Here is a 14,735-nt window from a genome sequence, read left to right as displayed (position 1 = left end):
AGAGTTACCTCTTCTCAATCCTCAGGCCGTTATATTTAACATGTAGTTTTCTGAAGAAAACACATTAGGATAGCTAGTGAAAACACATTAGGATAGCTGTTTACCTATGGTAGTCTGAAAAGTACTGAAAGTAACTGTGCTAAAGGCCATGACTGTAGGAAAGTAAATGCAGCTCCTGGCTCATTATTTTATTTTTTTAATATTAAAAAAGATTTCCTTTATCCACCTAAGAGAGAGAGCACAAATGGGGACAGTGAGAGGAAGAAGCAGACTACCTACTGACTTAGAGAGTCTGGTGTGGGGCTAGATCCCAGAATCCTGGGATCACAACCTGAGCCAAAGGCAGATACTTAACCCGCTGAGCCACCCAGCAACCCCCTCCCCCCCTCCCCAGCTCACTATTTAAGAAGCTCAGTGCTGTTCAAAAATTAAGTCTTGGTTTTGACCTCAGTCTTGAAGGAATTATATAGATTAATCTAAATCTGAGGTAGGAGAAGTCACCCCCAGAGGATCTGCTGGTTTATACCAGCAGCCCCAGATCTGCCGCAACCCATCACATCGCATAGAATTGGGGGTTCTGAATGGTCTTGCCTTCCCCCATCCTTATCCCCCATACCTCCAAGCCTACCACTTGGGGTGACAAGTCTGCAGAAAGGAGTGGCAAAAGATGGTTGGAATGAGTGTAAATTAGAAAGACTAAGTCATAAAAAGAAAGCTAATGAGAACATGAAACTATGCCTCTCCATGTAACATCGTTCTGTAATCCTTTTCTCCATGTCAACATATAGTCACAGGGTGCTTGTTTTATCCAGCATCCGCCATAGAGTTTCATGCCCAAGTGTAGTTCTGATTGTAAATAAATCATGTCTTGCCTCTCCTCTTGAAAAAACAAAGACAGTCTCTGGCTATGCCATGAGGACTTGAAGTCTATGCTTTGTGATTGGGTTTTTTAAGAATAATAATAGAAATAGCATTATTCTTTATGCATTTTTATATTCTTTAATGATATCAGTAATTAAATGAGATGATAATCTTTTACCTGAAGTCAAAAAAGCTCCAAAAATCAAAAGCATTCTTATGCTTGGTGTGGTGACAACCCAGACCTGAGCTGAGAGGAAGTTGTCCCCCCCCCCCTTTTTTTTTTTTAAAGATTTATTTATTTATTCATGATAGACATAGAGAGAGGCAGAGACACAGGAGGAGGGAGAAGCAGGCTTCATGCCGGGAGCCTGATGTGGGACTCGATCCCGGTACTCCAGGATTACGCCCTGGGCCAAAGGCAGGCGCCAAACCACTGAGTCACCCAGGGATTCCCGAAGTTGTCCCTTTTTTTTTTATTTTTTAATTTTTTAATTTTTTTATTTATTTATGATAGTCACAGAGAGAGAGAGAGAGAGAGAGAGAGGCAGAGACACAGGCCGAGGGAGAAGCAGGCTCCATGCACCGGGAGCCTGACGTGGGACTCGATCCCGGGTCTCCAGGATCGCGCCCTGGGCCAAAGGCAGGCGCCAAACTGCTGCGCCACCCAGGGATCCCGGAAGTTGTCCCTTTTATAGTCCTTTTGACTTTTCATGTATTTCACTGCAAAAAATGGTACTATTACTTATAGGGTGCTGCTTCAGATCCTGCTGGAGTTACTGGGTAATGTATACGCACCATGCCACCTCTGTAAAATCTGAAACTAAGGGATCTGTATTCTCATTTGATAATCAAAGGAACTATGGCTCCTGGTAGTTAAGTAAATCACCCAAGGAAAGTCAGGTAGTTAGGCACAAAGGTAGGATTCTTAGTTTGTGTGATTTTCTTTTTTTTTAGAAACCTGATCCATTGTATCACTTTATCATTTTACTTATATATAGTATTATCTTTGTTATCCTTTAGAGACTGTCCTAAAGAGGTTAATTTTAGGGTCTATACTGTTAGGCAATAGTTATCCGCACGTGAGTGGATGATACAGTTGCTTTATTTATTTATTAATTTTTAAAAGATTTTATTTATTCATGAGGGACAGAATGAGAGAGAAAGGCAGAGACACAGGCAGAGGGAGAAGCAGGCTCCATGCAGGGAGCCCGATGTGGGATTCGATCCTGGGACTCCAGGATCACACCCTGGACCGAAGGCAGGCAATAAACTGCTGAGCCACCCGGGCATCCCAATACAGTTGCTTTAAAATATAGTTCTGACTTTTTATTTTTAAGGTCTCTTTTCACTCAGTCTCTGACCTTAAGATACAAATTTCATACTGTTTAAGCCACTCCAGGCAAATCGTGTTCTTCAACTCATCAAAGTTTAAGAATACAGACTTTAAGCCAAGAGTTATATATCCTTTCTTGCCCAGACTAGTTTAAAGAGTACAATAAGACTTAGAATCCACAGACTAAAGTGCTAAAAAAGAGCTTTGAGATTATCTAAGGACACCCTCTTCCACTGTCTTGCTGCATCCATCCCCATTTAAAAAAAAAAAAAAAAAGGATTCTAGAGAAGTTAATACCTTTTTTTTTTTAAGTTCCTAATGATTTGTTGGAAGCATAAGCTGCTTTAGTACTCTAGATGAGAAGCCAGAGGTGGCTTTTACTTGATGTTTTGCTATGTAGGTATATGTTAAAATTAAAATTAAAGCCAATAAGATAAATTCTGGTGTGATGTTTTGAGTCTTTCAGGTTTCACTCTATTAAAACGCGTTTTATGTATTTATAGGAAATTTGTATTGCAAAACACAATGAAAAGTTCCAACAGCGCCTTCGGAGTGAAGATGAGTATAGAACCCATCACACAGTACAACTAGTAAGTTTGGACTCTAAAGACTTAGAAGAAAACTTTGATTTTTAGATGTCTCAAAGTGAATAAGATTGATAGAGAATAAGAAAATGTGAGTAACTAGATGTTAGCATTTATTCCATATATGTGTATATGTGAACTTATGTAGTTCAATATATATCCATACATATATATACACTTAGAACAGTTTTACACAAATTGAGTAGATTGTATAGACATTTCCTGTATTCCTCCACACATGCACACTGTCTGCTAACCAAAGAGTGCTACCTTTGTTACAGCCAGTGACTCAGCACTGATACATCATTATCACTCAAAGTCCATAGTTGACATTGCAGCTCATTCTTGGTAGTGTATATTCTATTGGTTTGGCAAATGTATAGTGATATGAATCCACCATTATAACGTCACACAGAATATTTTCACCATCCTCAAAATGTCCTGTGTTCTACCTATTGATCACCCCCTCTCTTCAATCCTCTGGCAACCATTATCTTTTTACTGTCTCTACAGTTTTGCCTTTTCTAAAATGTTCAATTGGAATTTATGTAGTCTTTTCAGATTGGCATAACTTACTAATATGCATTTAAGATTCCTCCATGCATTTTGTTTTTCTTTCTCCATGCACGTTCATGGCTTGATAGTTCATTTCTTTTTTAGTGCCGGATAATATTCCATCATCTTGGTATGCTGCAGTTTATTGATTCACCTATAGAGATAGGTTGGTTACTCCCAACGTTTGGCCATTATTAATAAAGTTGCTATAAACATTCATAAAGGTTTTTGCGTGTACTTAAGTTTTCATGTTTTGGATAAATTATATCAAGGAGCACTATTATTGGATCATGAGGTGAGAGTTGATTTGATTTTGTAGGAAACTGAAACTGTCTTCCAGAGTGGCTGTACCATTTTGTGTTACCAGCAGTGAATGAAAGTTCCTGTTGCTCCATTTACCAGCATTTGGTATTGTCAGTGTTTTTGTTTTTAATTTTAGTCATTGTAATTAGGCATGTGGTGGTAATTGATTGTTTAGTTTGCAGTTCCCTAATGTTGTATGATAATGAGCCTCTGTTTATAATGCTTTTTTTTGTCATCTCTGTCTTCTTTACTAAGGTTATGTCCATATCTTTTGCTGATCTTTTAATTGAATTTTTTAAATCTGTTCTGGTTAACAAGCCTTTATCACATAGGGTTTTTGCAAATATTTTCTCCCAGTGTGTGGCTTGTCTTTTCATTCTCTTGACAGAATCTCTTGCAGAAGAGAATTTTATTTTAATTTAAATTTTTATGTTAATGAAGTCCAGATTAGCAATTCTTTCCTTCAGGGGTTATACTTCTGGTATTATATCTTAAAAGTCCATTCTCAATTGTAAGGTCCTCTATATCTATTTATCTCCTATGTTGTGAGAGCTTTAAGTTGCATTTTACATTTAAGTCTTTGATCTGTTTTGAGTTAATGTATGTGAAGGTTATAAGCCACAAGCCTTAAATGTGAATGTCTAGTTGTTCCAACACCATTTCTTTAAAAAACAAAACTTTCATTTCTCCATTGGATTGCCTTTGCTCTTGGGTTAAAGATCAGTTGATTAAATATGTTTGGGTCTGTTTGTGCTCTGTGTTCTTTTATATTGACTAGATCTTTTGCCTCTCCAAAGCTAGTCAGTAATCAAAAATCAATCAGCAGTTTTAGCACCCGCCTTCGGCCCAGGGTGTGATCCTGGAGACCTGGGATCAAGTCCCACATCGGGCTCCTTGCGTGGAACCTGCTTCCCTCTCTGCCTCTCTCTCTCTCTCTCTCTCTCTCTCTCTCTCTCTCTCTCTCTCTGTGTGTGTGTGTGTCTCTCATGAATAAGTAAATAAAATCTTTAAAAAAAAAAAAAGCAACTGAGATTTTGACTAAGATTACATCACATCTTTGGGTTAATTTTGGAAATAATTATACTTTAACAATATTGAGTCTTCCTATCTAACCAAGGAATAGCTCTCCATTTATTTAGATCTTCTTTGATTTCTTCTGTAAGTTTTATAGTTTGCCTCATACAGATGCTATATATATTTATATGTATACCTAAGATTTATATCTAAATTAGTAGATTTGTGCCTAACTCTTTCCTTTTTTGGTGGTAACATAAATAGTTTTTAATATTAAACTTGAGATGTTCATTGCTCTTATATTAAAGGCAGTTGACTTTTACATGTCAACCTTTTACTCTAACTGAGCTGTAATCACTTATTAGTTCCAGGAGTTTTTGTTTTTCTGTTGGTTCTTTTAGGTTTTCTACATGAACAGTCTTGTCATTTGTGAATGAAGTCAATCTATGTATCTTTTATTTACTCTTCTTGTTCCATTATATAGGACTTCCAGTACGGTGCTGAAAAGAAATGGTGAGAAAGGGGACATCTTTGTCTTTTCCTGATCTTAACAAGAATGCTTCTAGTGTCTCACTATTAACTACCATGCTTAGCTATAGGATTGTTCGGTAGATATTCCTTATCAAATTGAGCAGGTTCTTCTCTATATGTGAGGTACTGAGATCATTAGTTCGTTTTTTAAAAAATTGTATTAGCTTTCTTCTACTCCCAGCATTGCTGTACCTCATTATGTCTGCAGTATATTATCCTGATAGTAGTCTTTTCAGACATACGTATCTTAGATTACTCAACCATTAATTTTGATTTCATTGAATAGAAATATTGACATGACAATATCACTATATATGCTTTAGTATCACCCTAAAGGCCAAATGGCTTTAATATGTATTAATCCTGTAAGCTCATTTTGGCATATGTTTAAGCCATTCCTTACTCTTGATTTTAAACACATAAAAGTAGTAGCCAAACTACCCATAAAACTGTAAGATTCATCATTCTCCAAGAAACTATAAATAACAAAATTATTTCTTGTACTTTTATTTTTTATGTTTAAAAATCTTTTATTTATTCATGAGAGGCACAGAGAGAGAGACATAGGCAGAGGGAAAAGCAGGCTCCCTGTGGGAATCCTGATGCGGAGCTCAAACCCAGGATCCTGGGATCACAACCTGAGCCAAAGGCAGATGCTCAACCACTGAGCCACCCAGGTGCCCTGTACTTTTATTTTTTAATGTCCTTTTCATAGATCATAAGTTACCTTGTAAAGGATAATGGGCCAGCCTAACAGAGTAATAGGAATGCCCCCTATCACCATCTGTACCTGTGCTGTCAGATTGTTGTTGAGATTCCATGCTTAGTTGTTACTTGCTTTAGGAAGATGTTGGCTTCTGATGAAATACCACTACTTTGGTAGATGTAGTAGCTAATTATTTTTTTAGAATGAATATCAAATCCTTTCTCCAGGAGTTTTTTTAAGGCAAAGAAGAGTTAAAAAAAAAAAAAAATCAAGAAATTGACATTTGAGGGGATCTCAAAGATAAATGTCATCTGCCTTATATATGTTTTTAATCTTTTTTTTAAGATTTTATTTATTTATTCATAGAGATGCAGAGAGAGAGAGAGAGGGAGGGAGGGAGGGAGGGAGGAAGGCAGAGACACAGGCAGAGGGAGAAGCAGGCTCCATGCAGGGAGCCTGACATGGGACTCGATCCCGGGACTCCAGGATCATGCCCTGGGCTGCAGGCGGCGATAAACCGCTGCGCCACCGGGGCTGCCCTGTCATCTGCCTTATAATTCTGCCTAATACCAGCTTTGGAAATGCTAGGTGTGGAAGAATGAGCCCATTAACCATCTCATCTTTAATATGCCTAACTGTAGGAAAAGGCATATTTGGCCTACATTAAATCATTGTTTTTTAAAGTTAGCTTTGAACCACCTTTATTAAAATCTCTTGGGTGGTTTAAAATGTACATTCCTATGTATTAACATTATTGTCTGAAAAATTTCTTCTGGAAATTCTTGCAAATTAAATATTTAACAAAGACTAAGGAAGTCTATTTTAATATTTGTCAGTAAACTCTCTAAAACAGAATAAAGAAAATGTAAAGCCCCCCTCCCCCCCCCCCTTTTAGAGCTGAGAGACAAATTGAGTAAGAGAAGGAATGGTGGTGGGGAAACAAGTCATTTTTTCCCTCATTAAAAAAGTGCATTCTTGTTTTATGTAATCATACTAATAACTGAAGGGTTTCACTTCAAGAAAGTACAAACAGAAGACTTAAGCTGAGGTGTATGGAAACTGATCAGGACTTTTAAGACTATTTTACTTAAAATGGTTTTCTAGAAACTGTTTTTGACAGTTTTCAAAAATCGAGATATTTTACATATAACATTGTGTCAATTTAAGATGCAGGGTACTGATTTGATACAGTCCTATTGCAGTATGATTGCCATTGCTAACATCTCTGGTATCACATAATTCCTTATAGTTAAGATGTAGTCTCTTAGCTACACTGGTGTTCATAATAGTCTTTTTTTTTTTCTAACTGAAGATTTTTAAAAATTGAAGTGTAGCTGACGTTACATTAGTTTCAGGTGTACAACATAGTGTTCTGACAATTCTATATATTATGCTATACTCATCACAAATGTAGTTGGCATCTGTCACCACACAGCACTATCACAGCACCACTGACTATTCCCTGTGCTGTACCTTTTATCCCCATGAGTTATTCATTACAGAACTGGAAGCCTATATCTTCCATTGCCCTTCACCCCCTTTTTCCCCACCTGCCCACCTCCCTTTGCTCTAGAAACCACAAGTTTGTTCTTTGTACTGACAGGTCTGTTTTCTGCTTTTTTTGGTTTGTTCATTTTGTTTTAAGTTCCACATGTAAGTGAAATCATGTAGTATTTGTTGGACTTACTTCACTTAGCTAATACCTCCTAGCTATATATTCATGTTGTTACAGATGGCAAGATCTCATTCTTTTTTTTTGGCTGGGTAATACTCCATTGTACATATTCATCTTTATCCACTCATCTTTCAACGGACACTTAGGTTGCTTACATATGTTGACTCTTGTGAATAATGAATGCCGCAACAAACATAGGGATGCATATATCTTTTCAAATTAGTGTTTTCATATTCTTTGGGTAAATGTCCAAAAGTGAAATTACTGGATCATTGGGTATTTCTAGTTTTAGTTTTTTGAGGAACCTCCATATTGTTGTCCACAGTGGCTGCAGAATTTACATTCCCACCAACAGTGCACAAGAGTTCGTTTTGTTCACATCCTCACCAACACTTGTTATTTTCTTGTCTTTTTAAATTCTAGGCATTCTGACAGGTGTAAGGTGATATGTCATTGAGGTTTTGCTTTGCATTTCCCCAATGATGAGTGATGTTGAGCATTTTTTCTTGTGTGTGTTAGCCAATTGCATATCTTCTTTGGAAAAATCCTCTGCCCATTTTTAAAGCAGATCGTTTGTTTGTTTATTTATTTATTGGTGTAGAGTTGTATAAGTTCTTTATTTTTTTGGATATTAACTTCTTATTGGACATATTATTTGCAGGTATCTTCTTCCATTTAGCAGCTCACCTTTTTGTTGTGTTCATGGTTTCCTTCACTGTGCTGAAGTTATTTTATATTGGGGTTGTCCCAATAGTTGATTTTTGGTTTTGTTTCCTCTGCCTAAGGAGACCTGTATAGAAAAGTCCAAGAGATTACTGCCTGTGCTCTCTTCTAAGAGTTTTCCTCCTTTTCAGCACCTCCACCTCTAACAGGGTCAGTTTCTTCCTTGATGCTTGACAGCTAACTCGCCAGCTCTGTTGAACATGCCTACTCTTCTCACTACCACATACACATCCCTGCTTTCCTAGGGTTTAATATAGGGTCTGGCTGACAGGTAATTAGTGTTTGATGTGAGAATGGAATTTCTTTTTCCAGCTGCTTCTCCTCTACCATATTACTCTCTTAGATGGTATTTTAGCCTGTTATCTTTTGTATTCTGTAATCTTAAAAAGTTTTCTTGTGCTTTACTTAGTATTTTCTGATATTGTCCTGTTACCTAAATAAGCAAGGCAGGTTTTTTCCTGAAATATAGAGTATCTTGATAGGTGTAAAAATTTTGATCACGTACCAGATTTTAAAAAGCATATTCTAAACTCCTTTACTGTGTATTTGAAAATTCCTCTATTATAAGCAATTTTAATTAGTGGCTTGCAAAACTGCTTCTCAGCCATTCTCATACATTTAAAAAATCCTTATGTTTGTAAAAAGACATAAATGATCACTATAAAAGATTAAATGAATACAGGAAAAAGTTACAAAGAAAATCAAAACCAGAATAGATTATCACAACTTCTGTTCCTGAGTTTGATTCCTCTTAGAGTTAGATTTCACTGAGGTACTATTTCAGGAAAGTTTCATGGTTACTATCTATTCTGTGTTGTGGCATGTTTGGGATGCTTGTCCATTTCCTAAGCAAGAGATCATCTGTCTAGGTCATAACTGTTAAATTTTCTCTCCATCAAAATTTTGGACACATTGTTCTTTCTTGTAGCATTGAATGTTGCATTGTAGAGGCCTGAGGTTTCCCTTCCCTCCACCCATTCTCCATGAGACTTGCATTTAAAACCTGTATAATTACAGAGTCTTTTGTTTATTGTGGAAGTCTAGTAACTTTACCAGGTGATCATTGTGCATCAGGGTTTCCTGAAACTCGATGTTCACTTTCAGCCTGAAGATTCAAGTTATCCGTTAGATTTCAACATAATCATCCGAGACAAATGAAGCAGTAACTCTCACTAGAAATTGTCCAGAGAAAAGCTGGTGGGAAAGAAGAGAGGTAATAGAATAAGAGAATAATGGAAGATTGAATTTGAAAAGGACAAATGGAAGAGAGACAAGTTAATGACACCAGAGACCACTGTCCTCTTCGCACGAAATTAACTGATCTTGTAGGAGATACCTCCAGGTTTTTAAAACAAAGCAGGAAATAAGGCATTAACTATTTATGAAGCTAGAAAGCCTTTTCATTTAATACTTGTTCTGCAAAATGAGATTTAATTAGATGTCATTTAGGTGACTCACCAGCACAGGGAATTCCAGTATAGTTACTGTACAGTGTCCTGTTTGTTTCAGGTGTACAATCTAAATCATTCAACAATTCTTTTACGTTACTCAGTGCATTTCATGATAAGCATACTCTTCATCTACATCACCTCTTTCACCCATTCCCCCCACTCACCTCCCCATCTGTTTGTTCTCTGTTATAAGTTAAGAATTTGTTTCTTGGTTACTCTCTCTTCCGTTCTCTTGTCTTTTCCTTTCCCCATTTGTTTCTTAAATTGCACTTTTGAGTGAAATCATATGATATTTGTCTTTCTCTGGTTTATTTCAAATGCTCCCCCCCCCCCCCCCGCCCCCAACTGCTGATTATATTGGTTGAACTAATGTGCAGTATCTGAATCCAGGCCAGGTTGTTGCTGATTTTATTTTTATTATGTTCAACTTTTTTATTTAGTAAAATATAGCAGCTATAAGTATTTTATACTTAAATTGTTTAAGTCAGAAACCCAAAGATGAAACATTTTTAGTTCAGTGATAATTGATTTTACTTGTCAGAATAAACATCTTTAATTGTAGGTAAATGCAAAAAACGAAACAGTATTGTTTTTCTCCTATCATTGTGAATTTTAAAACTATGATTTCTATTAAAAACTGGTAGTTTCATGCCATTAAAACACTTTGTTAAGCAAAGTGAATCATTCTTTGGAGTTAACCCATTTTACTTATTGGGGGAACTTTTTTCCCCAATTAAGAAAAATAAATGGGACACATCATAATGGAATTACTATTAATTTTTTACCAGAAGAGAGAAAAATTACACGATGAAGAAGAAAGAAAAAGTGCTTGGGTTAGCCAGGAGAGACAAAGAACACTGGATAGACTTCGAAATTTTAAACAGGTAACATAAAAGTATGATCAATTTATTGTTTTTCATTGCTTTTTAAATAGCTACATATACACACACTCCTATTGTAAGATTTTAAGAAAAACTTTGTTTTTTCCTCTATTATTTAGAAAATATAATTCTTGGGGGAATGGGTTAATGGGCAATAAGTAGGGCACTTGATGTAATAATAAGCATGGTGAGTTATATACAACTGATGAAACACAGTTCTACCCCCAAAATAATAATACACTATTTGTTAATGAAATTGAATTTAAATAAAACCAAAAAGAAAATTATTTTAGGGGTACCTGGGTGACTCAATTGGTTAAGTGTCTGACTCCTGATTTTGTCTCATGTTATCTCAGGGTTGAGATTGGGCCCTGCATCTGGCTCTGCTCTTGGCAGTCTACACTAGAATCTCTCCTCCTCCTCCTCCTCTCTCTCTCTTTCTTATACACACAAATAAAGTCTTAAAATAATTTGCCTTTTGTTTTAATGTTTGATTAAAAGGCTACCTTTCTTCCACTTGTGGATTTTTTGTTTCTGTTTTTGTTTTTTATTTTTTAAAATTTATTATTTTTTTGTTTTTGTTTTTTAAATATTTATCATTTATTGGGAGAAAGAGTGGGGGCAGGAGCAGAAGAGGGAGAGAAAGAATCTTTTTTTTAAGATTTTATTTATTTATTCATGATAGACATAGAGAAAGAGGCAGAGACTCAGGCAGAGGGAGAAGCAGGCTCCATACCGGGAGCCCGACATGGGACTTGATCCTGGGACTCCAGGCGCTAAACTGCTGAGCTACCCAGGGATTCCCAGAGAGAGAGAATCTTAAGCCGACTCTGTGCACTGAGCATGGAGTCTGACTCTGGGCTCAGTTTCACAACCCTAAGATCACGACCTGAGCCGAAACCAAGAGTTAGTCGTTTAATTGACTGCACCATGCAGGCATCTCATACCTATAATCCATTTGTGTACAGCATTAATATTTTCATGCCATTGGTCTACCACTTCAGTAGCATAAAAGTAATGGTCAGGGCTTCTGGCAAGCCTGGATTCTTCTTGAGTTTTATAAAATTCACAATTGACTATCCATTTCAGGTATCACCTTGTTATTAATACCACGTATAATAACCTATAATAACAGTCTACGGAAGTGACCCTGGCATAATTAAAGTAGATCAACTTATATGAGAAAGGGTCTGGCAGTTGTCTTGCCAGGCTAACCCATGGCCCTGGATTAATGCTAGATTTTACTATAGTAAAAGATAGATTGAGAGTTCTGTATATCATTATTCAAAAAAAAAATCTTCCTCCCTTTCCATCATAAAAATGTACATATTGTTTCAAGAGTTTTTATTTTTAAAGATTCATTCATTCATTCATTCATTCATTCATTCATTTATTTATTTATTTATGGTAGACACACAGAGAGAGAGAGGCAGAGACACGGGGTGGGGGGGGGCGGGGAGCAGGCTCCATGCCGGGAGCCCGACACGGGACTCGATCCCGGGACTCCAGGGTCGCGCCCTGGGCCAAAGGCAGGTGCCAAACTGCCGAGCCACCCAGGGATCCCCTCAAGAGGTTTTTAAATGCCACAAGATGGTTTTTAAAAAGAACATTAATTTTTAATTTTTTTATTTGTAAGTATTTGAAAATACATGTAAGAAACTAACAGTTTCATAGCTTTCTGTATACCAATAGCATTTATGTTTCATATCTTACATTGCTATTATTTTTCATTTAAATTAATAATTTCAGGGGCACCTCGGTGGCTCATTTGGTTAAGCGTCTGCCTCCGGTTCAGGTCATGATCCTGAGGTCCAGGGATTGAGCCCCACGGTAGACTCCCTGCTCAGTGAGGAGTCTGTTTCTCCCTCTGCCATTCCCCCTGGTTGTGCTCTCTGGTTCAATCTGTCGAATACATAAAGTCTTAAAAAAAATAATAATTCATTCTTTAAATGAATTTAAAGTTCTTTAAAGATCTTTAATCTTTAAATCCCGTGGTAATTTTGAACAATTGGTTTCTTAAGTGGATAAAAGGGGACAGGATTTAATAAGCAAAAGAGTTCAGTGATAATTGTCAAAAGGTATTATGCTTTGGTATTCTAGTCATCTGTATAACTTTATTAAAGAACCTTCTCCGAAAATCACAAAAGCTTCAGAATAACATCTTTCATCTAAAGGAGGAAATAAAATGTTCATAAAATGTTTTAATGTAATCTGACCAGTTATAATACCTTATTGTGAGACTTTAGGACTGTGTTAGCCAAGGACACTAAAAACAAAATGGATCATAAAATGTGGACTGAAGGTTTCCCAGGAACACATGGGATCCCAGTTATGCTTGTTTGAAAAATGTTTGCTCATAAAATATTTTAATGTAATCTGACCAGTTATAATACCTTCTGATTTTTTAGAGATACCCTGGCCAAGTCATACTTAAATCAACCAGATTGCGACTGGCTCATGCAAGAAGAAGAAGCACAGCCAGTCCTGTGCCCTGTGAGGAGCAGTGTGACTCTCTGCCAGGGGCGCTACAGGTAGAAGATAAAAGTGAAAAGGTGGAGGAAGGAAGAGGCAAGCTTGAGTCATCACAGAAAACAGAAGCCCAAAGCCTCGCACAACTTGAAGATACTTCATTAGCACAACTTGAAGCCACTTCATTACCTCTCAGTGGTGTTACCTCTGAACTGCCACCCACTGTTTCTCTTCCACTTTTGAATAATATTGACCTCGAACCAGGTTCTGTTACCATAGCTCCACTTCCCCCACCTCTTCCTCCAACACCGCCTCCACCACCACCACCACCACCTCCTCCTCCCCCACCACCACCTTTGCCTGTTGCTAAGGACAACTCCCTAGAGACACTGGAGAAAGGTCTGCCTAGGACAGAGGGGAATGAGAAGAGGATCCCGAAGTCTGCAAGTGCCCCCTCAGCACATCTCTTTGACAGCAGCCAGCTGGTCAGTGCCAGGAAGAAGCTCAAAAAGACTGCAGAAGGTTTGCAGAGGAGAAGAGGTAAGTTGAACAGACATTTTCGTATTCATCTGTTGAATAAAGTGAGGCATAATCGAAGGACTTATATTTCATAGGATCCTACAAAACTTAAAACGTTTTTTTATTTTTAGACATTATTTGATAGCAAACAGTTTTCAGGGTCACACCTTGGTGGAAATCCTACCAACCCACATCAGCAAATGTGTATATACACAGACGTGTACCACCCTGAGCTCTTATGGATATTTTAAAAACTATATATTTTGAAGTGATGCTTGGTGTATCTGGTAATACATAGTAAGTGGCTCTTTCTGTGTTAAGGGGAAAATCTGATTTTAAACCTAGGAGATACAGGAAAGGTTTTCACATCAGAAAAAAACAGCTGGGCAAGAAAGACTATCACACTAGGATCACACTGATAGGACCATTTAACATTTGGTCACGTGTTTATTGAGGGCTTTGGTATGCTCTGTATAAAACAAGGAAGTATGGAAGAGGAACATAACTTATTGCATGTCAGATTTGCCTTTAGAAAGCTGTTTTTGAAAAGAACAAGGAATCCTGGTCTGTACCTTTCATTGGGAGAACATTACATAAAAATGATTTAGATACTAAATTCTAAGAAACCATTCTGTAAAACCATTCTGTAACCATTCTGTAAATTCTATCTTGTAACTGGAGTAGAATTTTGTATGTAAAATAACTAAGTGGAAAAATCAATAGCACCATAGTGCAGGTACCTGGCTGGCTCAGTTATTAGAGCATGCAACTCTTGACCTTGGTGTCCTGAGTTCAAGCCCCATATAGAGAGCAGTTTACTTAATAATTTAAAAAAAAAAAAAAACCTCTTAAAAAATTAACACAGTGAATCAAAACTTAGTTCTTTAAAAGTACATTTATAACTCAGTGTCTGAATTTAGATTGAGTTGGTGCATTATGGAAATCCTTTTGGAGTCTCACCCATGATATTCCCAAAGACCACCTTCTAGCTTGCTTCTCTCACATGGAAAATAATAGAAATAATAACTTGGAATTGAAGTGTGACTGTTGGGGCTTTGCTTTTTCAAAGAGCATAACTGGGATCCCATGTGTTCCTGGGAAAACCTTCAATCCACACTTTATGGTCCATT

The 14,735-nt window shown here is 37.1% G+C and overlaps 1 protein-coding gene across 2 annotated transcripts in view; it reads left to right on the top strand.

Moving 5' to 3' along the window:
* JMY (junction mediating and regulatory protein, p53 cofactor) overlaps positions 1-14,735 on the top strand; it is a 100,322-nt gene that overhangs the window by 80,583 nt on the left and 5,004 nt on the right. For both annotated transcript variants that reach the window (XR_005356827.1, XM_038532473.1), the window contains exons 7-9: positions 2,698-2,784; positions 10,525-10,620; positions 13,026-13,626. Coding sequence is in view for 1 of the 2 variants with exons in the window: in XM_038532473.1 (XP_038388401.1) it covers positions 2,698-2,784; positions 10,525-10,620; positions 13,026-13,626 (784 nt within the window). In the remaining variant the exon portion in view is untranslated. The remainder of the gene's footprint in view (positions 1-2,697; positions 2,785-10,524; positions 10,621-13,025; positions 13,627-14,735) is intronic.

The sequence above is a fragment of the Canis lupus genome, chromosome 3 (genome assembly GCF_011100685.1).
Source record: "Canis lupus familiaris isolate Mischka breed German Shepherd chromosome 3, alternate assembly UU_Cfam_GSD_1.0, whole genome shotgun sequence".
NCBI classification, from domain to species: Eukaryota; Metazoa; Chordata; class Mammalia; order Carnivora; family Canidae; genus Canis; species Canis lupus.
The sequence above is the reverse complement of the archived record's forward strand: the minus strand, read 5'-3'. Positions and strand labels throughout refer to the sequence as shown.